At 32.7% G+C, this 26,953-nt stretch overlaps 1 protein-coding gene across 2 annotated transcripts in view; it reads right to left on the bottom strand.

The window, feature by feature from the left end:
- The window catches only part of BHD (folliculin), a 50,885-nt gene extending 24,607 nt beyond the window's left edge, over positions 1-26,278 (bottom strand). Inside the window, exons 1-6 of one of the 2 annotated variants that reach the window (XM_076475019.1) lie at positions 26,048-26,278; positions 19,046-19,261; positions 14,315-14,461; positions 13,710-13,931; positions 10,060-10,324; positions 1,571-1,725 (exon numbers count right to left, since the gene is read on the bottom strand). In XM_076475019.1, the coding sequence (XP_076331134.1) occupies positions 1,571-1,725; positions 10,060-10,324; positions 13,710-13,931; positions 14,315-14,461; positions 19,046-19,261 (1,005 nt within the window). In that variant the 5' untranslated portion in view covers positions 26,048-26,278. The remainder of the gene's footprint in view (positions 1-1,570; positions 1,726-10,059; positions 10,325-13,709; positions 13,932-14,314; positions 14,462-19,045; positions 19,262-26,047) is intronic. The other variant, XM_076475018.1, reaches the window with a different exon arrangement.
- Between the last annotated feature and the right edge of the window lie 675 nt (positions 26,279-26,953).

Here is a 26,953-nt window from a genome sequence, read left to right as displayed (position 1 = left end):
GAACATCTTGGTGAGTGAAAAAGAGAACATACACACAATAAGAAAGTTCCAGCATAGTCCAATATTTATGCAATAATTGTGATCAGCATATAACAGTGGCTTAAATCTCAATAATGATTCCAACAGAAAATTACAATCAGATAAGAATTATGTTTTAAGAACTGAGTTTTAGAATTTTATATTTCTACCTGTTAAAAAAAACACTATAATAAAGTAAAACAGACCAAAGGCCAACAGTGAAGAAAATAATTGCAATATTTTATGTAGCTGATACATCATTAGAGATGCTATATAATTAATAGTCATGGATTCAAAAGAAATTATGTGCATAAATAGTTTATAAAAACCAAAGGAATCTTGTTCATAATCCTGGGATTAACCAGTTTTGAAGCAAGTAGCATATAACCTTGTAACAAGCCTACTAAACAGAGTTTGAGTGTATAAAAAACTAACAAAAAGGTGTGCTAGATATTGTGAGGCTCAGATAGGTATTTGAACTTCAAAGCATGTTCAAAAAGCATATAAACACAATACAGTTTATATTTGGCCTGCAAAATCCAAGCACATCATTTTACTATTAAACCATTAGGTTATGTTTACTGACCCATCTTAGCTACAAGTTTACTTCCTTCTCTCTTTCCATGTATTGCCTGACAAACATGCTTATACTAATATGAATGGATCAAAGACAATATTCCTCATGTTGAAGAAAAGTTCAAAATTACACGATTTGTAAACAATGATAGCAAATAATTGTTAATTCAATATATATATATTATATACACTTTTGCTATGTAATACACATTACATTCCTCTTGAGTTGTAACAAAGGTTACTAAATTAAAACCTCCATTAAATTATGTTAAAATTCTATTTGCATGATTAATACATAAATAATGAGATGTTATATGAAGTCCTTCTTCAGAACAATTTAAAAAGTTAATAATTTTATAGTTACAACAGGCTGAGTATAGAACATAAAAATATCATTTAGATATAAAAAAAAGACAAGTCCATAAAATTATAGCATTTTGTGAAAGCTAAGTAAGTCAAACTTTTTACAGTAAACTTAATTCATGAATCCATGAAAAGAAAAGTTAAAATACATCATAAACTTGATGATGGGTAATGGAAATTATTCAATTTATTTTGGTCAAACATTTTGTTGTTCAATGATATAATCTAAAAGTGATTTAGACTTATAGATCCTGCCCAACAGTTATCAATCTGATTCATGATTATATTAATGCTCAAAAGTTGTCCTTAAATAAATATGAACAATGTACATAATATACAATAATTAAAAACTTGCAAGCATTAATCTTCACACAAACTTATGATTGTTCATGACTGACACAAAGGTCAGTGTCCACACACCTAAAATTATCTGGTAAATCACAATAACTGTCAATAGGAAAAAACTGATTGTTTAACCAATGTCGTCATCCTCTTCACACAAAAAAGACTGATTAACATCCTTGACTAACATCATATATGTATATACATACCCAGACAATATTAACTGTTTTGTAAGACATGTATATTAAACAAAGAAACATTACAATATTACCTCCACAAGATCTTGAAGACTTTTTACACAAGGACTATCATCTGGAGCAAAGTCATTTTCACTTGTAATACCACAGCTTACACTAGCTGTTTGTGCTTTAACATAAGACATTGGAACTTTTTTGGTGTGAACTTCAACAAACCCTTCTTCAGTCTCTGTAAAAATATCATAAAATATGATCTACACAAAGCTTTATGATGATACTTTAAAACAAAAATGGTAGGTTTAACAATAAAAAAACAACAAAATAAACAGTTCATAAAAAGCAATAATAACTTGAATAAAACTATCCTATCTAAGGTTCACACACTTTTAAAGCAAATCAATTTCAGGACTTCTGCAAAACATTTTCCAGAATTAATCATAAAGTTCCATATCCAAAAGCTGTTAGGTCAATACATCACCTGCAGTAAGACAGTGTATCCAAAATGACTTTGAAATCTCTCAAAATCATTTTAAACCTGATGAATTTGAACCAATGTTTAATATACTCATTATGTTGTCCCTTACATCAGTAATAGATCATTGTATAGCAAACATAAGCTTCTTTCAACATGTGGATAGATTGAGAAGCCTTATTAATGTTAGCAAACTTAAAATATTTATCATAAGCTATACATCTGGTACAATATTTGTTTGATTAAGCCTCTCAATCTATCCTCTGTACTTTGCAGTTACAAGGTATTCCCAATTTTAATTAAACATTATAATTTTCCTATACTTTAAATGTATATTTCCCATAAGCAATTACCTCCATTCATATAAATAGCTATTCTTGTTCAGTGCTGTCCTCAATTTGCAAAAAAATCTTTTACACATGCCCAAAGTCTTTTATCTCTCTTCCATTGTAACTGACTGGTTCCAATGCATTTCTTGTGCAAATCATCGTGGAATAACCTTTCACCAATGAGAGTGTGACATACTCTCATGATGTAACTCTCTCTATTAAATTCTACCAAACAATTACTTCAAATTTTGAAGAAAATGGAAGCACCAGTTTTCAGTGGGAAGTGTGAGAGAAGTGCCTATTGAAATACATTTTTAGTATCAGAAAATTATAGCTTCTGACACAATACATTATCTCCTCTCACATAAATGGTTAGAATCCCACACTAAATAGGTAGAGACCAGTGTGAGGTAAAGAAAGAAGCATCCTTTGAAAATGTCTGATGAGAACTAAGGTTGGATAGTAATCTGAACTATGCAATATTTATGAAACTCTATCCTAGAAAATATAAAAATGGATTAAAATGAAAGAACGTGTCATAGTTGTAGAGTGGGTATGGCATGACAAACGTACATGGCAAGTCAATTATATCCAAAACCCATGCTGCTGAAGAACTGACATCCATGTGGGATTAGGATAAGGATCATACCATTGGTAAGTCAACTACAATCCAAAACCTGACCATCAGCTACTAACATCAATGTGGAATTATGAAATAGAAACATATTCCTGGCAAATTAATTACAATTCAACATATAGCCATCTAATGAGGTAAGAAAGAAGATCATACTATCTTCATCTCAAGTTTGCAAGACTGCAAAGAATCAAGAACACCCCAACCCAAGAACTAAGCACATATTAACAAAACAAAATTGCAGAGAGATCCAAGAAACTGACATCTGGTATCAAAAAGATGTCTGCATAATGTAAACCATCTCCCTCAAAACTGAAATAAACAGGAACTGCCTTAAGAACAGTAAAATCCTCAGAATAATAAGCACCAAAGAACAGTGGAATGGAAAGAACCACAATAATCTGCAAGTACCTCCACTGTGACCTATAACACTGATAGAATAATAAGAATATAAATGAGGGAGGCACTTGCAGATTATTATGGAATACAGACATCTGTAATACAGTTATGACAGAAAGTGTTCTTACCCCTGCGTCATGAGTATCTTTTCCTCATAACTTAAAAAGTATCACGTTGAGGATAATGAAAGTATAGTATATTATAAATATTATACTAACACACATCTACATACAGTTTTATGTAAATTGAACAACAAATAAACATAGGAGGGGCAGAAAGTGTTCGTGCATCTACTTTAATGGTCAGTTGTGTAGCCTTTCAGGTGAATTACTTGGCGCAATCTCTCCTCATAGCCCTCCATGATCGTTTGACAGTACTCGACTGGTATTTTCTTCCATTCTTCTTTACAGAAGACTTCCAACTCTTGCAAGTTTCTCGGATGATGCTGATGAACCCTGGTCTTCAACTCATGCCAAATGTTTTCCATTGGATTGTGATCGGGTGACTGCGATGGCCACTCCAGAATGCTTATGTGGTTCCTTTGCAACCAGGATTGCACATATTTCGATGTGTGCTTAGGCTCATTGTCGTTCTGGAAGATCCAACAACGCCTAAGCTGCAAGTTTCGAGCATCATTTTTGATATAAGTGCCTAATATATCAACATACTCTTCTTTTTGCATAATTTCATTGACGCGGTGAAAGCTGCCTACACCAGAAGAGCTGAAGGAACCCCATAGCATGATTGAGCCACTTCTGTGTTTAACTGTAGGGACAGTGTCTTTGGAAGATTTCATTCCCCTTCTTACGGAAAATATAGTGAACATCATTGTGGCCAAAAAGCTCGATTTTAGTCTCGTCTGACCAAAGAATACTCTTCCAATAGGTAAAGGGTTTATCTACATGCTTTCTTGCATACCTCAATCATGCTTTTAAATGAACAGGCTTTAAATATGGAGTTCTACAAAGACAGTATGCTTTGAACCCAGAAGAGCGTAACATGTTCGTAACTGTAGAGGTGCTTACTTCAATCCCAATCATTACGTGTTAAACGAGGGTTCCTACTAACTTCTCTGAGAACCTTCCTCTTGGTTCCCTCTGGAATTTTGGTGGGGCGTCCGGAACGAGGGAGGTTAGCAGTTGATCCTGTAAGCTTAAACTTAACAATTATACTTTGAACAGTAGATTTCGGCACACTAAGTTGTGTAGCAATACCAGAAAGAGACATACGAGACTTGTATCTTACAATAATTTGGTTTTTTAAATCATTGGACAGTTGTTTCCTGTTCACCATGATGACCAAGCAGATAATGACGAAGACGGTGCTAAATTGCCAGAAGTACATTTTTTGCTGGCTAAGTTCCAATAATTATGAACCCAGTGTCTAGTTCTGGAATGGTATAATGTAGTTTATTCGCCAAACTAAACAAAATATAAACAAACCAAATAAAAGAGAATATAAGTTTTTTCACATGTTCTGAACTGTATGAACACTTTCTGCTCCTCCTATTTTTGATTATTTGTTTATACACAGTTCATTTGTCATTTTATTTACATAAAAAATTATGTAGATATGTGTTAGTATAATATTTGCAATATACTATACTTCTATTAGCCTAATCATGATACTTTTTAAGTTATGAGCAAAAAAACCACTCGGGACATAGGGGTACGAACACTTTCTGTCGTAACTAACTGTACGTGTCCAATTTTGACAGCTCACTCCCTTTTATTTTTCATTCATATTGGAAGATATCACCAGCAGAACACTACTGCCCTACTTGCAAATGAATGGTTTTATAATCATTTCTGTATTTTGTTTGTATTTCATTAACTCATTCAGAAGAATGCATTCATGTCCTCTCATCCCAGCAGCTTGAAATTTGAAAGTGGTAAAGACTCTCAAACTCCACTAGAAAAAAAGGGGCAAAAATGTTGTGTAAAGTCCAGAGGAAAGTGCATAGGGTGACTATGAAATCCTATTTTTAAAACAGACCACACAGATTTACTCAATACAAGGTATGGAAGGGATGGGCACCTATTATGAACTAAATGGGTAAGCATTGGCCAAGACAGGCAAATTAATTAAGCCAATTCTATCACAACGACAAACCTACAAGTGATCTTGTGGAATCCTCTCTCTCATGTATGAATTGGATGGCCATGGAATTATAACATGTTAGTCAACATGGCCTTACAATGCAGATTTAATTGGTTAAAGAACACTTTGTTAGGCATCATTTGGCACAGAGGAAGATCCAAACAAAGAGTAATAATAAAAAAGAAAAACAAGTCCCTGAAAATAAATAAAGAGTAATAAAAAAATAGCACACCCACTCACAGCCTTACTGAAGTCTGAAAAATGGCTACAGGTGGAAGATGGTAGCCTGAAAAGAAAAAAAACCACAATCCTATGTAAATGATGAAAGGTGAATGTATTAAGGGTAATTCACATGCACATTTGCAGAAATTTCTCCAAGGGACGAAAAAGATGAGATGCCAATGAAAATATAATGTGTCAAATTTGATAAGAAAACACTTGGAATGAAGAATGGGAGGAAGACAATAAAGAAGAATAAGCCAATTGAATTAAAAGATGAACCTAACTGGTGAGAAGGGAAAGAGCATCATGGAAGGAATCCATGCAAGTAATATAACAGTGAAGAGCACGCACAGGACAAAGAGCAAGAGAATAAGAGAAGAAGACCAAAAACAGAGGCAATTTGTGTATACAGCAAAAGCATCAATGTGAGTAGTACCCCCACTAAAGGCAAAGCCACTAAAGAAACAAGAGGATTGAAAGATCACTTAATCAAATAGACTTTGTTTGGATGGGAAAGCTGATCTGTAACAAGGTCGAAAGCATCTAGAATATGACACATGATACAAATATCTAGTGTGTGAGCCCCCCCCCCAAAAAAAAAAAAAAAGAAAAATGTTCCAACATATGAATACAGAGGAATCAAGAATGTGTGCCGTCCTTGTGATTGAGACAAGCAACCACTGTAGAATTGTCAGATTGGATCATTAACAAATGATTTCTGGCCAGATGCACAAACTGAAGCAAAGCACGACATCAACATCCTACAGCTTCTTGCTGTACATATGATCTCTCTGCCATAGACCAACATCTGAAGCTTCCTATCCATAGAGCCATACACCCCATCCCTGAAGGGACACATCCATGAAAATGTGTAAATCTGAAAGAAGAGAAGGAACAAAAACACCCACTGACATGCAAGTCTTGTCCAATCACAAATGCACATCATCAACAATAGTAAGAGGAAGGGTAAAAAGAGCCATACAAGGATTCCTTGCATGTGTGAGCCCAGCTTAGGGAAAAAGGGCTACCATGGAAAAAATCCACATCCTCCAAAAGTGATAGACAAGCATGAGTCAAACCTGAGGGAAAAAGGGCTGCACAGAAAATCACATTCCCAAAAGTAATAGAACCTTGCAAGTTGTAATACATTGTGCAGTAAGAGTGTGGAAAACTGAAAGCTTCATTGAACAAGGTCAAAGACGAGAAGGTTGGGCTCAACTGAAAGAGTTGTTGAAAAAACTTGATTAACCAGCCAAATCAAGCCACCTCCAGAACAAGTTGTTGAGTGGGATGGGTTAATTCCTGTTCAGAACAAGCTAACAGGAGCCAGTTGTCCACATGATGATGAAAGCACAACCTAAGGGCATTTAAGTGACAAGTTAATGCCCTGACCAACTGACAAAAAAAACATATGGGGCTGAAGCAAACCTGAAGGGCAATCTGTGAAACTGATAAACCACCCTGTAACAAACAAACTGAAGATAGGGTTGCAAATGAAGAGATATGGAGATATAAAAATAAGCATTTGTGAAATCCATCTTGTTCATCCATAAACTTGGAAAAAAAGCCTATCTATGGGTCAGAAATTACTCTATGGTGAAAAGAGGCAGATTGAGAAATTAGCTGAGATGGGACAAATCTGTTGCAGGACACCATTCTTCAGTTTTCTTGGGAACAACAAACATCTTGGAGAAAGATAATGATCAGGTTTTATAGACTGCTGAGACAGATCTTGTACCACCTCTGACAGATGTTAACTGATGGTAGGTTCCTAAGGCATGGGAACGATAACAGTTCTCTCTGATAAATCCTGAAGAACACAAGGAGCTGCAGTGGAAGATTTCCAAAGGGAAACAAATTTGTATGTTTGAGCTTCCACCAGACCAGAACCCACAGGACAGTCACCTGTACTGTTGACAATAGACCCATCTTGGTCAAATAATGCAATAAGATAAGAAACACCTGGAAGGAGGAACAGGTAAAGGCTAAGAAGGACTAGTATGAGAAACAGGAATAGGGGCTTGTCTTGGCTTCAAATGTGCCATCAAAGAAGAAAGGGTAAAGTGTTGATGTACATTCTCTGCATGATTCCAAAGTCTCAAGTACAAGATCAAATACATACCACCGAAGAAGAGGAGCTATACATAAATCCCTGAGATTCAGGTACAGCAAACAGACCTGAGACAAAGCCACATCCCAACCCAGAAGATCCCAACAACACAGAAACCATGTTTGTAAGGTGAGAGATGAAAATGATAACCTAGCCAACATGAAGGTAATAAAGGAGAGTCTTCCCTAAAAGAACCCTTATGGTCTCAATGGATTGTATATAAATACCATAAGAGACATAAGATGAAGGTATGAAAACTGGGCATGTATTAAACATGCAGAAAAATTACGAACTACCCCATAAACACAGATAAAATCAACTCCAACTGTTGAGAGTCAAGAAACAGACAGTCAGCTTCATGGTAAGCTAATGCAAATTTATTTATAGCCAATGGATGGGCAAGGCATACTGGCACCCTCAACCAACTGTGAAGCAAATTGCTCAGCATGAATGAACCCTAATATCCAGGGAGGGTGGGAAAACTAAATATGGAGAGGAAAAACTATCATGCAATAAAGAACAGAGGTCAAAGAAAACTATGAAAATGGATAAAACATCAAATACCTAAGAAATCACATCTAAAATGTGGTATTAGGTCTAGCTGATTCCACAGATAGACCATGAAGACATGGCAAACTCTGGCAGTGGAAAAAGGCTATCAAAATCTTCAACACCCTGAAGGTTTAGCTTGCTCAGCAGGAAGAGGGGCAAGTCTAGGAGAAGAAATCTGATGTATATAACACTGAATCTCACAATACATTATTGTAGATAAATCCAATGATGGGTCTCCCCCACCTGCATACTGTGATATTGTGCTACTATAAGATACAATACTGGATATGGTAACATGAGTCTCAGAATTCACTGTACAAATATATATCACGTAAAAGTGGTTGATGTAAAAAATGCTAGTGTGAGGTAAAAAAAAATTAGGAAATGAAGGTAAAATAATTCTTCAATGTCAAGAAAATATTTAATAAAGAAATCCAACTTTAAAAATTAAATGATTAAAATCATGAATGAGAATTACACAAAGAAAGAGAACCAAAGAAAATACATTTGAGTATGAGTACTGACAAATGGAAAGTGACAGTTGTATAGAATTAAACAAATGGAGCCACGCCATATGTCGCACTCTTTTTGGTGTAGGATTATCACATGGTGATTTACATGGAAGACGTATTGAAATCAGTCAATTCCAACTGACAGGAGGTAAAAGTCTTGTAGGATGCATAAAATGTTTTGCATACAGATGGCTGCACGGAACATTGTTGCACAGATTGGCTACACATTTTTACATTTGACTTCACCACACCATTAATTTTCTCACCATTAAATACCACTGTTCTTGTGCCCACAAGCATTTCTTGTATTCTCATTACCACTAATTATGGATAGTAAATAAAAAGATATTCAGTATCATCTGTTTCTTTTGCAAAGAACTACCTAATTGGAATTAAAATAAATTTTTTACTCTATTCTGTGTAAAACTTCAGAAATGTATGTATTTTTGTATATACAAGAGCTACATACAAACATTTTAAATTATGCAGTTGTAAGTTACAAATACATCTACAGCAGTGTTTGTGGCTTTACAATGTTGACTGTGAATGTACATTTATAAGATATGGCATAGTGTAATAAGGCATCAGCTGAAAATTAATGTTTATTATCTAAACTATCTTGTTTTTTTTTAATATAAGTTATATATCAATATTTGAGAAGATTAGTTTTCTAACAGCCAATATTACCAACGTGGTCAAATATCAAATAATAATAGATGTATAATACAAGTACTCAATACATCTCTAAATTCAAAAGTACACAACTTCTTCTTCTGTGCTATTTCCACAAAATATCTTGAAATGTTTTACAAAAAGGATATGCCTCTTTTAACTACAACCTAAGGTTGGTGTTGTACGGAATCATTCATAAGGGGACAAAAGTATTTGCCTTTAGTCTTATAATTCATATCTTTTAGTTTTCCAATCACAACTTTTGTTGTCATAGAAAGTACATGCTAAATTAAAATATATGATGAAAGAAACTCGTATAAGTAATATTTTATTTTTAAGAGCTATTCCAAAACATCAGCAATAGAAATTCAATTTTTCAAGCACTTTGTATGTATGATGTGTATGAATCCTGCAACTGTCAGTTTATACCAGCTAGCATATTACTACATTATTACATAAACTATAAAAGCATTTTACCAAATTAAAAAATAATGTGAATGCTTTTAATACATTGAATATAAAAACATCTCTAAATTCATTATGCTATCATTACACACAGACCTTCCTGTCTTTCCAAATCAACAACAGTGTCTTCACATGGCAATCCTTCCAACAATCTTTCTGTTAACCTATTTGCTCCAGCCCTGAGCAACCATGTGAACCAAAGATGTAAGCAAATAAAGACTTCTTTATCATTTGTTAAATCTTGTAGTGAACGAGCTTTGGCATTTCCTCGTTGTCTACGGAAATTATCAGGGGTTGTCCTTGTAACACTGTTCAGACGAACAGCTCGTTGAGGATTTTCAGACTGCTCTATGTCGTAAACCTGTAATTATTAAATTCTTGATCTATAGTCATATAAAAACTATTTAATTACTTCATTTGAGTTGTTTCCCACTACACTGAAAAATAAATTCAAAATTCTATAGGGAAGGTAATTTTACAGAAAAATCCATTTTAAAGGTTTTTATTTTTTACATAGGAGAAAAAAATAATTAATGCCAGTCAATAGGAGCAGTTTACATGTGAAAACAAAACTCACAACATAAAAAGTTAAATAGGTAATAAATTATTGTAGTTAAAAGTGCAAGGGGAGTTAATGGCCATAACTATGGTTAAGTGTCAAATATTTGAAAATGAAAAGCATTACCAAAGAACTTGTTAACTATTCAATCACTTCATTATACTGCACTATATGGGACTGTTATCAGAAACAAATTACAAAATAAATATTTACAACAAAAACAGCATGTAGAAACATATCATTCCATAACAGAAAAGGACAATTTCACAATTTTTGTGGCAGAAGTATGCTGTATGCTATATCTGAAAGAACAACTGTACCCCACATTTACTGATCAGAATACAAACTTTATATGAGTCTGCTCATGTTTTTCAAATAATAACAGTCACAGAAAGCTTTTTTGTTTAAGATTAAATGTGAACAAAGCTTTAAACACAAGTTTTAATGAAATAAACTGATGAAACATAAACAAGAGAATGTTATTTGCAAATGAACATGTATTGGTTTTGGATTACCGCATACTGAACAGTGATTTTATTGATTAGAAAAAGCATATTTCTAGAAAAGTGACAAGGCTGGTACAACTTAGGTTGCTACAACTTTCAGTTACACTCTTTAGAAATGTGTTTGGTGTTGCATTTCATTTTTAGTTCTTTAAACTTTCAGAAATATAGAATACTTTTTTTTGCATGTGAAAGAATAACTTAATGAAAATTGGTGCAGAAACATTTAACTATTTCAAGAATACTGTATATTCTTTCAGGCTGTTTATGTTTATCACCTTTAGAGGAATTGTTTGACATACTGCACCTAGCTATAACTGGAGGTTAAAATAAAAAATTATCATTAGAATACATTAATTTAATCACATTGTGTTAATATTGCAAATCTTAATGAATAAAAAATAATAAAAATGATACATTTTGATATGGGCTCTTCTACAATATATATAAAAATTCTTACACTTTTGCCATATACTTTAATAATGAATGTCATAAAGTAACAGTGAATAATTAAAAAGTGAAATGTTACCAATCACTCTTTGTTGATTTGATACAAGGCTCATACCTTTGCATAAGTACAAATTTCTGTTATGTAAATAAAAAAAGAGGGAATGAGGAAAATAATTCCAATGGCTTAATTTTAATAGGTAAATAGCACGGTGGAAAATTATTTTCTGATTTTAACTTGGTAAATCTATTCAAGGATATTTTTTTTAATTCTTTAACAATTAATGAAGAGAATACTTTTAACTTTTCTGTTCTTCTTATTAAATTTCAAAATAACTGATGTGTATTTGTCTTCCTTTGATGTTTAATCACTCTGACAGTTTTCTATATTAAATTTGTGCTTTTATACCTTTTGTTTCATTATATAAATGACAAATATTACTCAGAACAGTCTTTGATATCATGTGCTTGAAATAGTTTTAATTATGTGGTTCTAATTCACATCAGGTTAACCAGCCTTGTTTTGACTGGTTTTATTTGTAAAAATTGCAAAATAACACAAAGCAAACTTGTTCAAAACATAATCCCCTTTTAATCATATATAAATATTTTAATATATCTTTAACAAATCTGAAGGTATATTAGGTTGTCCAGAAATAAATTTTGAAATTCTCACGATGACATTTATAAGCTATATTTTGAGTAATTCATCATTGGTTGGTTGGTTTAATCCAACGTTTGTCACTTACAAAGTATCTTAATTGTCTGCTGTTTCAACTCTACTCAGAGTAAGTTTCTCAATCCCCAAGGCAGCATGGACAAGAAACACTTTTGTCTGATTTTCCTCTACAACTTCAAACTTGGAAGAAAAGCTACTGAAATTACATGGAACATCAACCAGGCATTTGGTCATGGATCTGTTACTGAACGTACAGTTCTGCATTGATTCCAAAGGTTTCATTATGGAGATTAAAGTCTTGAAGACCATGAAAGTTGTGAAAGGAAGCCATCCTTAGATGAAAACACATTAAGGGAAACAGTATGTCAGCTTGCATAAAAACTAGGCATATGCAAATTGGGCATTGCTAACCACTTGAGTGTGATTGAAAAGATGAAAAAGGTTGGATGAGTAAGCTCCACATGAGCTGACTGAAAATCAACAACACAATCAGCATTATGAGACCTGCACTACATTACTACTGTGGAACCAAAATGATCCCTTTCTTGAATGGATTGTGATATGCAATGAAAAGTGAATTATTTACAACAATCAAAAACAATCTGCATAATGGCTCATATGCAAAACAGCCTCAAAGTATTTCCCAAAGCTCAACTTTACACAAAGAAAGGTCATGGTGACTGTATAGTGGATTGCAGCCAGCATCATTCATCACAACTTTTTGAATCCAGGGGAAACAATCGCAGCAAACAAATACTATCAAGAATTGGCCAAAAGGCATAACAAGTTGCATGAGAAATACCAACTCTGGTCAACTGAAGGGGCCCTATTCTTCTTCATAAAAATGCTCGTCTCCACATGTGAAGAATGATGCTCCAAAATTTGAATGAATTGGGAATTGAGGTTCTTACTCATTCAACTTATTCCCAAGACCTTTCCCTTAAAGATTTTCATATTTTCAAGCACTTTGATATCTTTTTGAACAATAAACACTTTCAAAACCAGGCAGCTACAGAAAAAGCTTTCAAAAAGTTCATTGGTCACAGAAAACCCAATTTCTAAAGAAGGGGCATAAACAGCATCATAACACATTGGCAAAAATGAGTTGAAGCAAATGATGCTTACTTTGATTAAAGCATGTTTTACAACACTGGTTTATACTTTTCTAAACTTTGCAGTTCAAAAGTGATATTTGTTTCTGGACAACCTAATATTTCCTAAATATTACTCCAAGATGAAACTGTCTCAACAAACCCTATTTAGGTGCAAACTTAGTCACTAGCCTTTAAAGTACATTTTAAGGAACTTTTATGTATTTTCTAATTTCATAAAATCAACTGGATGTTAGACCAAAACAATTAAACAAAACTTTCTTAGGATGCATATTATTTTTCAATGATCCATAAAAAATTACTTAACATAATTTTTACATTACTTGCATCTATAATTTATGTTGTCCTAAGCTTCAGTCACAAGTAAAATCTTATTGTTGCTTCAAAAGTAAACATCAATTTCAATTCATTTCTAAACATTAGTTTATTATAACAAGAATAAATACCTTATTAGCTCTTTCTTGAAGTTCATGGATAATCAATTGTAAATTCTTCACCAAAAATTGCCAAGAATTAAGGAGAAATATTTTGTCATTCATAACAATAATAATGCTATACCACCTCTGAAAACCACGAGCTTGGCTGTCTTTCATGAAGAAAGTATGGCTGAGAATATGACCTCTGTGGTCATCACCAAAAAAGATTGGTCCTTCTCTACCTGGGCAAACCTATGGAAAAAAAAACAATGAAAAAAACTTCAAACTGAAATCAAATAACATCCAGTAAAAATTAAGTTTTGTTTTGCTTCATACTAGAACAGTACAAAAATATTAGTTTTAATGGAACTAATATTACATTTAAATAAAATTAATAATTTCAATCAAATTCTTCTTTCCTATCTGAGTAAGAAATACTGAAAAAATAGTGTACAACAGAATTTTAACAACTCTTAGTATATTTTACTCTTTTTCCTGATGATATTGGTTTCTGAAATTTATACATGCATATATTTTTTTTACTGAATATTAAAGGCCTAGGCTACAAACTATTAAAAAGGTAAACAGATCAACCAAAAAGGTTTAATAAAAATATTTAATACACTTTTTCTCACCTCACAACTTAAACTTCTTACACAAGCTTGTCGAACAATACTAAATACATCTGGGTGAAGTGGAAATTGACTGCTAATGTAGCTGACTCTTGCTTCATGGTCATTACATATGTATCCTCTCTGACTACTGGTTACTGATGTACATCCCTAAAAATATAACCATTGTATTATGATCTCCATTTCTAAACTATGAATGTTATAATTTTCCCATACTGAAAATATATTTCTGACAGGTACTTACCTCTTCTGACATGCATAGCTATTCTTGTTCAGTGCTAACCTCTATATGCAAAGAATTCCCACTTACTTACAATTACCATGGCTCCACTGTATCTTGCATGCAAATTATCATGCAACAACCTTTAACTGATAGGAGTGCAATACAACCTCCTGATGCATGTGACTCTGTCTATTTGATTCTACCCAATTATCACTTTGAGTTCAAGCAGAAAAGAAAGCACTAGTTTTCAGTGGAACAGGAAGGGTGAAAAATGTGAGTGGAGGTAAGTACTTGTTGGAAATAATATATTCAGTATATCAAGGATAATAACTTTCAATATGGTACATTACCTTCACTCAAATATATAGCTAAGATTTCACAATGAACAAGTGGATGGACCAGTGTGAAGGATACAAAGAAGCACCCTTCAAATACCCTGTATTGATAATCCTCATAATAAAGAATCATCCTTGGGAAACCTCACCACTTCTTAACCAGGTATACTCTTTGTCCATGTGAAAATATATGTAGCAAACACAGATGGAAAAATGAAAAGCACAATCAAGTGCAAAGAAAATGGTAGGATTGGAATTCAAACCACTGAAGAATATATTCTTAGTCCTGATGAATAGAAATTATAGATGAATCCTCTCTAGGCAATAATATGTGGGACAGCAAAACTAGATGTACTGCAATGTGATGGATCAACTCCAAAGCAACATTATCTCTTCAGACAGGGCTATACAACATTGGAGCATACCACAAACTTTCAGATACTATTGCATGAAAATGGACTTCCCCTAAAACTATATGCAACCATACCCTTCAAACAAGTTGTGAAAGCTTGGTGCAACATCAACCCTCAGAACCCACTATACGGATATGGGTAATTTTTATTATTAGTATACATGTGCATTCTCATCAATTTGGACAGAACCATACAGCACTGGAGCACATTGCTGACTTTTGATAACCACTGCACATTAGTGAATTGCCACTATAAACGATATGCAACCTCACCCTCCAGAGAGTCACAGAAGCCTGGTGCAACATCAACCCTTGTTGCCCATTGAAGATTAACAGAGATGGTGCACATTAAAGGGAGGACCAGTATCAGCTACACCAGCAGAATAGTCCCACCCTACTCTTGACTGAATGTAGTTGCATATTTAGTTATTCTAAATATCACATTCAGGAGGTCCACCACCTTACCACCTTGGAAATGGAAAGTAGCAATGACTACCATGTGATATAATGCAGCAGAAAGTCCAGAGAAATGTTTTTAGTGGAGACAGTGCAATGGGTGACCATGAAATCTCTGTTTTGAAGAGTAGACTACCCCTGATTTATTCAATCTAAGGGATGGCAGGTATAGGCAGCTGTCCCTCCTTCTGCTTTACCCATGTAAGTCCATGGATTAGTAGTCTGAAATAGGTATATTTATGATGCAAATATATCACAAGAGAAAACCTATAAGCAATGTCATGAAGCACTTTGTATTAGCAGTGTGCATTATAGGCCCTGGGAATACAGTATTTTATGATAGCAGTATATCCATACAGCACAGATTTGTGATGTACTGATCATACTTGGACAGTCAACACTCACTACAGATTAGGATCTTAACATTAAAATTGGTATGCACCTGCGAGAAAGTAAAATGTATACAAAAAATAACTTACACATTGAAAGTCTCATTGAAGTTCAAAGAATGGCAACAGACAAAACACTGTATCCTGACAACAAAGAAATAGCCACCAAATGTAAACAGTGAGAGATGAACGTACGAGTAGTCCACATGCCTGCTTTGAAGTATATCTTCCAATGGATGACAAGAAAAGGAGACAAAAAAGAATAAACCAATTGAACCAAAAGTGAAACTCAACTGGTAAGTGTTGAAGAAGAAAGGTCTTGAACTGAATTATGTTGCCATGGGATGATAAGGCAGGAACAAGAACCACAGAAGGAAACCATACAGGGAAATGTAAAAATCAAGACCATGTATAGAACATAAAGCCCATCTGAATAAGACTGGATATAAAGATGGTAGATGAGAGGAAGAGAAATTAGTGAAAAGGAAGAATATCCATAAAACTGACTCATTGGAGAAATAGAGCCATTCGCAAGTATCTAACACTTTCGCCCTTGTTCCTTCCCTGTAGGTTAAAGTGCACATGTCACGACATTTGGTATGTTTGTGTGTTTTCTTATAGCAAAGCCACATCGGCTATCTGCTCAGCCCACCGAGGGAAATCAAACCCCTGATTTTAGCGTTGTAAATCCGGAGATATATCGCTGTACTAACGAGGAGCATCACAACATTTGGAGTGTTATTTTCAATATTTTTATTAAATAATATTTTTACTATTTATGTTAATGAGATTTGCATCAAAACATAGTTTCTAATTTAAATTTTAAAATTATATATGTTTTAGTTTCCTAATTTAAAAGGAAATGTAAAGAAAAATGTTAAGTACCAGTTTTTGTGTGTCACATAACATGTCTTACTTGTCTTACTGCTCAGTTTCTATTTTATTATGCCCACCATACAACATGTAAAAGTAACTAATGAATTAAAAACTCAAATTTGAGATACAGACAAGATATATATAAAATATGAACCTCCATCTCTATGATTTGCTGAGTTCTCAATATATTTAACAAATCTACTACAGTGGGTCCACCCTTCAAATGATTGGTTTGATTCTTTTGATGATTCTTTCTTCCATCTTTAGGCCACTTACAAACAACTATCAGAATTTTGCTGAAACTGTAGATGTGTGATCAATGAATCTTTGCTTTGAAGAGGAATAAGATTTTTTCAACCCACATATACTTGACTTAGAGACCCTACTAAATTACAGGGATTTTGAGGATGCTAATACTGTAATTTCATATTTTTTTTATTTTTCAAAAGTTAATGTTTGATGCCTAGAAACATTATCTTTACACACCCCACCTGCAAGTTTAAACAAGGCTTAGAATAGTACTTATACCCAAGTGCAGAATTTCATAACATGGGTAGGTACACAAAATCAATGTTTTTCAATGTATTTCTCATTTACTTTCTATGTTTTGCAAATATAACTAATATTTAAGCATTTATGAGTAAATAGTAATATGTATATCTATATTTATACACATATGTAACAAATGATAAATGATAAATGAAACAGTATATTTTTGTTTGCCAATACAGTTATGTCAACTGCATTTATGTTATTTTAATTTTCTAAACTGAGGTAAATTTAAAACCACATTCTACCATATTCGAAAATTGACAACTTTATAACAAGAGGACAGTAAATTTTATAAGTATGTGACAAATAACACCATACATACACATATGCTGCAAAATTCGATAGAAATCAAACAGATAAGCAGTAGTAGTGAAACACCTGCAATGTAAATGGATTGGTGAGGCTCAAAACCTATAATGTTTATTGGACCCGACAGCATCCCCCGATGAAAGTCCCAACAGTAAAAAAAACACTTTTGGAGAGAGACCTGAGGAGAACAATAATACCACAAAGTTAGTGGTAATGGGGTTAAAGGTACTCCCCCATAAATCCCTCAGAAAAATGTTGGTGTGCCTCAGAAAGTAGGGTACGATAGACAAATACTGTAGGAGAGTCTTAATGGCAAAACAAAGGTGGGAAAACTGGACTTGGGATGAATGGACAGCACTGTCAGGGTCAGCCTCCAAACTGGCAGTAGCAATCCTAACTGTTGAGAATAATGAAAGAGGGAGATTTGACTAATGGTAAGTCAAAAGAAACTTATCTGTCATTTGTGAATGGAAAAGGAGCTAGAAAGAAAATACAATACTGAGAGGAAATACGGTCATGTAATAAAGAGGGGACTGAATTACAGGAATTCAGGGAAATAAATAAATTGGAACATACCTGAGAAATCATGTTTAAAAAAGCTAAATTAGGCCTTACAGATTCCATATGAGAAGTATGGGAAGGCACGGCATAATTGAGAAATGGAAAAAGGATGTAAAACTCCTTGTCATCATGAATAGGTTGGCTTGTTCAGGAGAAAGTCAATTACTATTGGAAAAAGATCAACTCAAATAACAAATCTCCTGATGAATAAAGGGCCAAACATTTCTCAGTCAATGATGTTTGACTCCACACTTCAAAATTGGAAACAAAGAACAGAATTTCAAGCTAATTGATGACATAAAAGTGCATGTAGATTCAACAACATATTCATAAAAATTACTCAGACTTACAAAATTGAATTGAAACTTGTGTTAAATATTTCAAAGGAAATACTGTTAAAATTCCTTAATTAACTTAAATGCTACAATTCAAGTTGTTTCAAATGAGTGAAAGAAAGTAAAATTGTGCTTTTAAACTAAAAACTACTAAAATTTCAAAATTGTTTTAAAAGTCAGGTCAAATTTTTATGGCACACTTATGAAATCGAAGTTAAATATTTTGCAATATAAAAGCAACTGTTGTGACAGATTTAAACACATTTTATAATTAATTCACACTTACTTCACATGTATCAGAGCATTTAGATAATGAAGAATCCCCAGATCCAGATATGGATACTCGAGCAAGCAGTTCACGTGGACCATAATAAGGCTTAGGAACTGGGGTTTCTTTCACACCCCAAGATAATTCTTCAGGGTCTCTGAAAGTCTGAGTACAAAAAAGGATACTAGGACCATGTAGCTCACAGAAGTGACAAAGTGCAACAACTGCATTCATCTGGAATTAAAGAGAACATATACATTATTTTGAACATACTTCTAACTTATAACAGTTACCATCTAATGTTAGCCCTACATATAACTATGATCAGAAAATTGTCAAATCATGAATATGTGAAGAAATACAAAACATTGGGAATCTCCTTGAGTCAAGAAATGTCATAAGTCAGAGCATACACAATAATCAGAACATTATGTTGAACATCTCAAGATTATAGAGTATTAATATTTGCCATCAGTATATATACTAAACCTTTGAATAGATGCAGTAAGTACAATAACTACAAAGTAAAAAAAAAAGTAAACACTTTGTTATTTAAGCAAAACATAAACAAAGTCATTGATACAACCTATTACAATATGGTTTATCTCGCATGTACAGTAATTAGAGGCTTGAATAAACTAGCAAACAAAGACTGATTGTTAGGCAATGTTTTTGACTCTTAGAATTCACAAGTTGTAGAATAATGTGCCACATAATTTCATATGTAGTGTACTGGTAGACCAAGTTTTATTAAGTTTTTGTTGGTTAATTTTAATTAAGTTGGTTGTCTTTGTTGGATTATCTTGATGGGCTAAATGCTTTCAGTTGTCTATGGATTTTTTTTTTACTGCATTCACAAATGAAAAAATATAGAAAAAGTAGGTTAAAATATTTACGAACTGTTAATGTAGAGACTCTACAACAATAAAAATCACTTACACTGAATGGGTGTAATATTTAAGGATAAAAGCAAAATTAAAATACTAAAATTATACATTAACATATTTTAACATTTTAAGTCAAATATTTTACTACCATTTCTCTCATCAAACAATATAAACAGTTTGAAACATATTTTACAATAGCTGACAGGCACTTATGATGATTGTATATGGGTGGAACTGGAAGGACTGTAGAAATTGAACTAAAAAATTCTTCATCCTTCACATCTTTTTAAACATGATCACAATATAAACATAATATAATGGAGAATACTGTTCAAATTAATTATGATAAACCAATAAAAATAAAAATTTTAATTAAAGAAGTCCTCTTATTAAACAGCATAAGCTCATTAATAAAGACCATGAAGTCACTATTCCTTAACACCACCACCACACACACACACACTTGTTAATGTATTCATTTTGTCCTGATGATGCTTTGTCAATAGTGGTGTGATGAAGTATGGACAAACTGGTTAGACCTAGATGATTAGTGGTATTTGCTAACCACTTAATTGATGGGCTATTAATGAATAAGTGCATCATCTCCCCATAACCCTTACACACACACACACAAAGCTTCCATCTTTCAGGTTTCTGAACATATCTGATGAGAAATCAAGATTTGTTTTTAGCTTGGCATCATACAGATAGAATCATTTAAAGACAAAAAATTAAAACTGCCCAATAAAGAACAATATACATGTTATTGGCTCAATTACTCTTAATATCAGAGCTAATAAAGGTAGCAAAATACTATTTACATAAACCTCTTTCATAGTGTTACTCATGCATAAAGACATGTGATATTGGGTGTGGAATTTCTTTATAACTTATAAAGAAGTTATGAAACATTTAAAAAAACATTTTAAACAAGGAACAAAAATCCACTTTTTTTCCTCACGTCTTATAAAATCTATTTTATATTTGGATAAAATGTTTGATGATTCCTTAGGTACTTTTGTCAAAATTCTGCATATTCATCAATACATGCCACTGGCTTAATTTTGTTGGAATATTGTATGCATCTAATTTCTTCAGAGACATATATGTGTAAACATTTACATATTCATTTATGGTTTATAAAATATTAATCATCATGATTTTACAATACAGTACATATAATGTAAAATGTTTTCATGAATCAAACTGGTGTTTGACCTATATACACATATACACATACACTTTTATTTTAAAGCTTTTTCTGTGTTTTTTATCATGTTATATATTCTTCATATGGTTGACAAAATTTAATGGGCTCATTTGATAGACAAAAAAAATAGTCTCATCAATCCAAGTATATTTGTTTGTTACTTTATGTGTGACTGAGAGTTTGTGGATTAGTGGGATATGCATATTTGTGTATATAATTTAGGTTTGAAGTTTAGAAATATGCAATTTTAAACTTGTGCATGTACATATTACACCTAAATGTTTAACATATTCAGAAGCTTATGGGTTCCCCCAAAATGTACCCAGAATATTTTCTAACATTAGAACAAGCACAATAAACAAACCAATTTGTTCAATGGACAAAGTATAGCAGCAATATTTCATGTCTCAGATACTGAAGCACATAAATTCCACATCGTTGGTATAGTATTAAGAAATGGTAAACATTCAAATAAACATTTTTTATGGATGTCATGAGTATCAGAAGTGTTACACACGTAATCAGGCCTACTAAATTATAAGTATGGGATAAGAGGTTGAATAAACATTTTGCACAGCAGCAAAAATGTCAACAATAAATCTTAGCTAATTCATAATGTATGTTTTTGTATGAAGTAGTTAAATTACTGAAGAATAATGCTAGTTACACTATGTACCACAATACACAAGTGTAGGCCTAGACTGGCTAGAGCATTATTTGTAATATATCACTAAGAGTTATAGAGCTAATGCTCAACTACTACTATACCTAGCATAATAAGTAGAGTACCAGTCTTAATTTATAAGATAGTTAAGTAATATTATTAGTTGCAGTAATTTCTTTTTGGAATAACAAGGTAATCTGATTTGATAATAATCAGAAAATATTGTAAGTAGAGTCAATCTTTTAAAGTAAGACTTGAGTACATAATTATTTTCGACTAATGTGAGATTAGGCTTAGCAAGTGTACTGCTATTGTAACTGGAATTCAATTAATTGGTAAATTATGAAACAAACTATATATATTGTATTATTAAATAAATATCATCTAAAGACTAGATTTTTTACTTTTATTTTAAAAATCAAGTTAACTGATTTAGTATTTAGATAAAATAAGAATAAAATACTGTAACATTTAATTCTCCAACATAAAGCATAATAGTGTCATCAATATACTACTTGTATTTAGTATTAATTATTTATCCCAAGACTACAATGGTTATGAATAGTGTTGCTGTTAATGGCTCACAATTTGGAAAGTATAAAAGGTGCAAGAGTGCATTTTGTTTGAAAACTTTCACTTGATATGTGCATTTTTAAGGAAGATAGTATTGAAGATGCACACTTTGAAGAATTTGTGGGTTAGATAACAAACTGAGGTCTATCCCAAACAGAGTAGAGAAAATGTAGACCTTTAAAGTATGAGAAATGACATCAGTAATTAAAGGTGAACATAAAAGTTTTTACCTCCACAGGATACAGTAATTAAAAATGACTTTCAGATAGTTAGAAACACTATTAGGACAACAAGTATGAATTTAATTTTAATGACCAGGTTCTTTTCAACAACAGATTTCATTCTTTAGCTTATGCAAAGGACAACCTAGGGAAAAATTTCATTAGATGTTTGGCATTTATTGGCACAAATCAAGTAGACTATCTGCACCAAACAAGTGGCAGAAATATTGTATAAGTAAAATATGTATAAAAGATAAAACATAAATAAAGTTAAAACTACACAAATTGCAAATAAAAGACCAATGGGTCATAATAATTTTAAAAAAATAAAATTGGACGATGTCACTATCACCAATGACCATGTCTAATTTCTTTGTTATAAATACATCTAAAATGGTGCCACTGCTCATTGCAGTGAAATCAATCCAACTATAAAATATGGGCTAATGTGACCTGAGAGTCACAAAGGCCACACATCAGTGGATCAGTTCTAAATGAAAGAAAACAAGTCAAAAAAAGTCAGGACAACCTCCTTCCGATTATTATAGAAACAAGATGACCAAAGAGCAACAGAAAGTTTGATCTAGATAAACTTATTACAATGTTGTTCACTTCAGGTTGACAGCTAATTGGAGTGAAGCCGAGCCTTAAATACAGGACCACAGTTCAGCACCAGAACAGACAGACTCAGCTGCCATATCAGCGATCTCATTCCCACAAATACTAATGTGGCCAGGTGTTTAGAAAAACTGAATGGAAACAGAAGATAAAGAAAAGAAAGGGCCAGTCAGTTTTATATATCAAGCAGGATAAGATCTAATATTAAATGATTCTGAGTCAGAAGAGAGCAAAAAAAAATTAAACAGTACAATCAGCAAACCGTAGATTTCTACATAATCTAGGGCAAGAGAAATAACATACAACTCTGCAGTAAACACATAAATTGTAGAGGGAATCCTGTGAGCAACCATCAAACAAAAACAAACCATAGCAGAGCCCACAGAGTCACATGATTTCAAACCATCTGTAAAAAATATTAACAGAAGAATGGTTCAAAAGATATTCTACAAAGAAAAGATGGTACTGCCAATCTTTTGTGTATCAAGGAAAAAATAAATCAAATTTCAAATTTAAAAAATTATTAAATGGATAAGAAATTTGCATTACTAAATAAAAATATAATAATTGCAAAAATTTTGTTCTCCACCTGAAACTCTTCCACAACATAGTTTAGGAAGCACTGAACTATGGGACAGGTAGTATTTAGCTGAGTAGGAGTCATCTTTAGCTAAGACAGGTTTATTTTTATAACAGGGTGTTTGGTCTTTGGAATGGGTTACTTTCAGATGTTGTAAAAGCAGTAAATTTAGAAGAGTTTAAGAGAAAGCTTTATAACTATATGAATGATAAGAACTGGCTGCAAGATTTTTTAAATCTACAATAAATTCATTTAAACAATGTGACAGCTGAAATGAGCCAATAGGTTCCTTGTTGTTCCTAAATGCTTATATTTAGAATGTTGTGCTTCTGTTCTACTACTACTAGATATGATAGACATGTTAGTGTTACATACGACACAGTGCTACTGTGTTATTCCCATACTACTTTACTTACGAGTACATGCGACACTTAAGTCATAAGTAAGAGTTAGTCTCTTTAAAGTAGTTTTTTTTGTAATTCATTTATTAATAGTTTTCAGTTTATCTTTGAGGAAGGGACAGCCAAGATAGACCAATAGGTGCCATGATGTCTCAAAACATTATTTTTGACATAAGTTATTTGTATGTAATACAATAAATGTGTAATGATACAATGTGATGATGATGTACCAGTAAATGCCAGCATCTGAAGGAAGAAACTTAGTTTCTCATGATGTTATAAAGAACAACAAGTAGGTTGTTAGTTGTTATAACTTCAGTATAAGGGTGAAATGCTCTTAGTTATCAACTTCCATATCAGATTGATAGAATTAATGAACAACTTCATAATTACATCAAGAAAGCAGCAGGTAACAAGGTTTCTATCATGGGGTATTTTAATCTTAGACATTCTGATTGGGAGACTTTAGTGTCAAATAGCAATGATAAGTTCTTAAAAGCTGTTCATAATGGTTGGCTTCAGACAGTTAGGGAACCTACTAAGAAGGATGCTATTTTAGTTTTATTACTCACTTTAAATGTGGGTATAATTGAAGGGATGGAAGTGGGAAAACATCCAATAAACATGATCATTATACAATTAGGATTGAAATGATATTATATACATAGATCAATAACAATAGTTACTTGATTTCCAGTTTTGAGAAGGCTAATTTTGGAGGGATGAGATAGGAATTGATAATGATTATTTGAAATACTAAGTTAAATAGCAATGTTTGTCAGATTTGGAAGGCTTTTTAAAATAAACTGTTATATATTCAAGACAAGTACATCACTGCAAATAACATTAAAAGAGAACAAAGTAACTTTTGGTGTATCTAAGTCATCCTATCCACTAAATTAAACACTAAAAAACTCAAAGCCAACATTCAGATGTTAATCAATATTTCTCTTAAACTTCCTTAAATTAAATGTATCTACAACATATGAAAGCTAACCATCTTTACAGAAAAATAAAGCTGTCTTAGCTGAAGATGACTCTTACCATACCAAAATGTCTACTTTTGTCCCCTATTCTTATCTTTCTTGCCATTAAATACAGAAAAAAGATGATGGATCAGCACTATCAGTTCTTTTGACAATCTTAAACATCTTAAACAGACTCACTCTAACTCTTCTCTTTTCAATAAAAGACAAATTTAGAGATCATAATCTATCCTTAAGATCTCTTTTCCATCCAAAGGACCATCATAGGAAACCTTCTCTGAACCCCTTCCAACAATTCAATGTTTGTTCCAAGGTAACAAGCCCAAGACTCAGACATCACTCCAAATGTAGTTTGACCAGTGATGGATACAATGCCATTATATCCTATTTAGACTTGATTCAATATTTCTTTAGATACTACCTAAGTAGTATCCAAGTTGCCCTTGCTTGGATGGCTTAAAATAGAGTCTGATCAATTATTACACCAAGGTCCCTTTCTTTCATTACACTATTAAAGTTATTTATATCCATACACATTTATAATCCAAATTATGATAACCCACATGTATTATCTTGCATTTATTATAATTAAAAGTGATCTACCATTTATCTGCCAAACTCATCAAACTATTATTTTCTACTTTAAATATTATGAATATTAAAGAGACAACAATAATTGACCAAGAAGACCCTCGATGTCACTCAAATATTACGTTAAGATTACATAAATTTCAAAAAGCCCCATGACAAGGTAATCACACATAAATAAAGGATTTAACACCCACAATGTCGAAGATAAATCTAATATTAACCTCTTACTTCTAGTTCTACTACTGTGATTAAGGAAGCCTCAAAATCAAAGAATAACCATTATACTTACCTTTTTATAATTTCAAAATGATTTCACTCTCTAAAATTCAAACAGCTTCATGTCATAATGACAATACGTTATCAACAATAAAATGTTTCATAAAAATAGAATAAAACACAATTTTCACAAAACTAAACTTAACATTAGCTTTAAAAATCGAAACGTGCATAAGTTTTGTTTGTCACATTCACGTGATTTCATTTTCGTTTCTCCTCACCAGGCTATCATAAAAAGTTTTCTGATGTTGAAAAACATTTGAAATAACTAAGAATATATGTGAAAATTGTGAATGTGTACTGTTTATCATCATTGTTTGTTTGTAATTAAGCACAAAGTTACACAGTGGATTATCTGTGCTCTGCCCACCACGGGTATCGAAACTCGGTTTCTAGCATTGTAAGTCCGCTGTGCCACAAGTATTCTGTTAATAACTCTTCACTGGGTTGTAAAAGACGTACAAACTCTAATAACTGTTGTTGTAGTAAATGGCTTACATAAAAAGCCACTGCTGTATTTGTTGTGTCTCATCTGACATGTAAGGCCGTGAAATGAGCAAAACACGTCTTTGGCAATGGATATGGCAAATGTGGTATGGCTGGAATACTATTATAATACATTCTTTTAATCTTTGAAGATCCTTCAGCGACTAGATAAATAATGTGGTGTTTAAAATGTAATATACTACCAATTGCTTTCTACAGTTATTAATCTTAAAGATGCGACCCTCAGTGGCATGAGTCTGAAAGCTCATAACGCTAAAAAACTGGTTTTGATACCCGTGATGGGCACAGCACAGGTGTTTTGTTGGGTAGTTTGGTGCTTAACAATAAAATAAACAAGCTATTAAATACAGTAGTATACTGTTATACTCCCTGGTTCACAGGGTTCCGACGGAGTGAACAGGAAGATCACTCT

Source organism: Tachypleus tridentatus, chromosome 13 (genome assembly GCF_004210375.1).
Source record: "Tachypleus tridentatus isolate NWPU-2018 chromosome 13, ASM421037v1, whole genome shotgun sequence".
In the NCBI taxonomy this organism is placed as follows: domain Eukaryota; kingdom Metazoa; phylum Arthropoda; class Merostomata; order Xiphosura; family Limulidae; genus Tachypleus; species Tachypleus tridentatus.
This window is presented reverse-complemented; position numbering and strand designations above follow the sequence as displayed.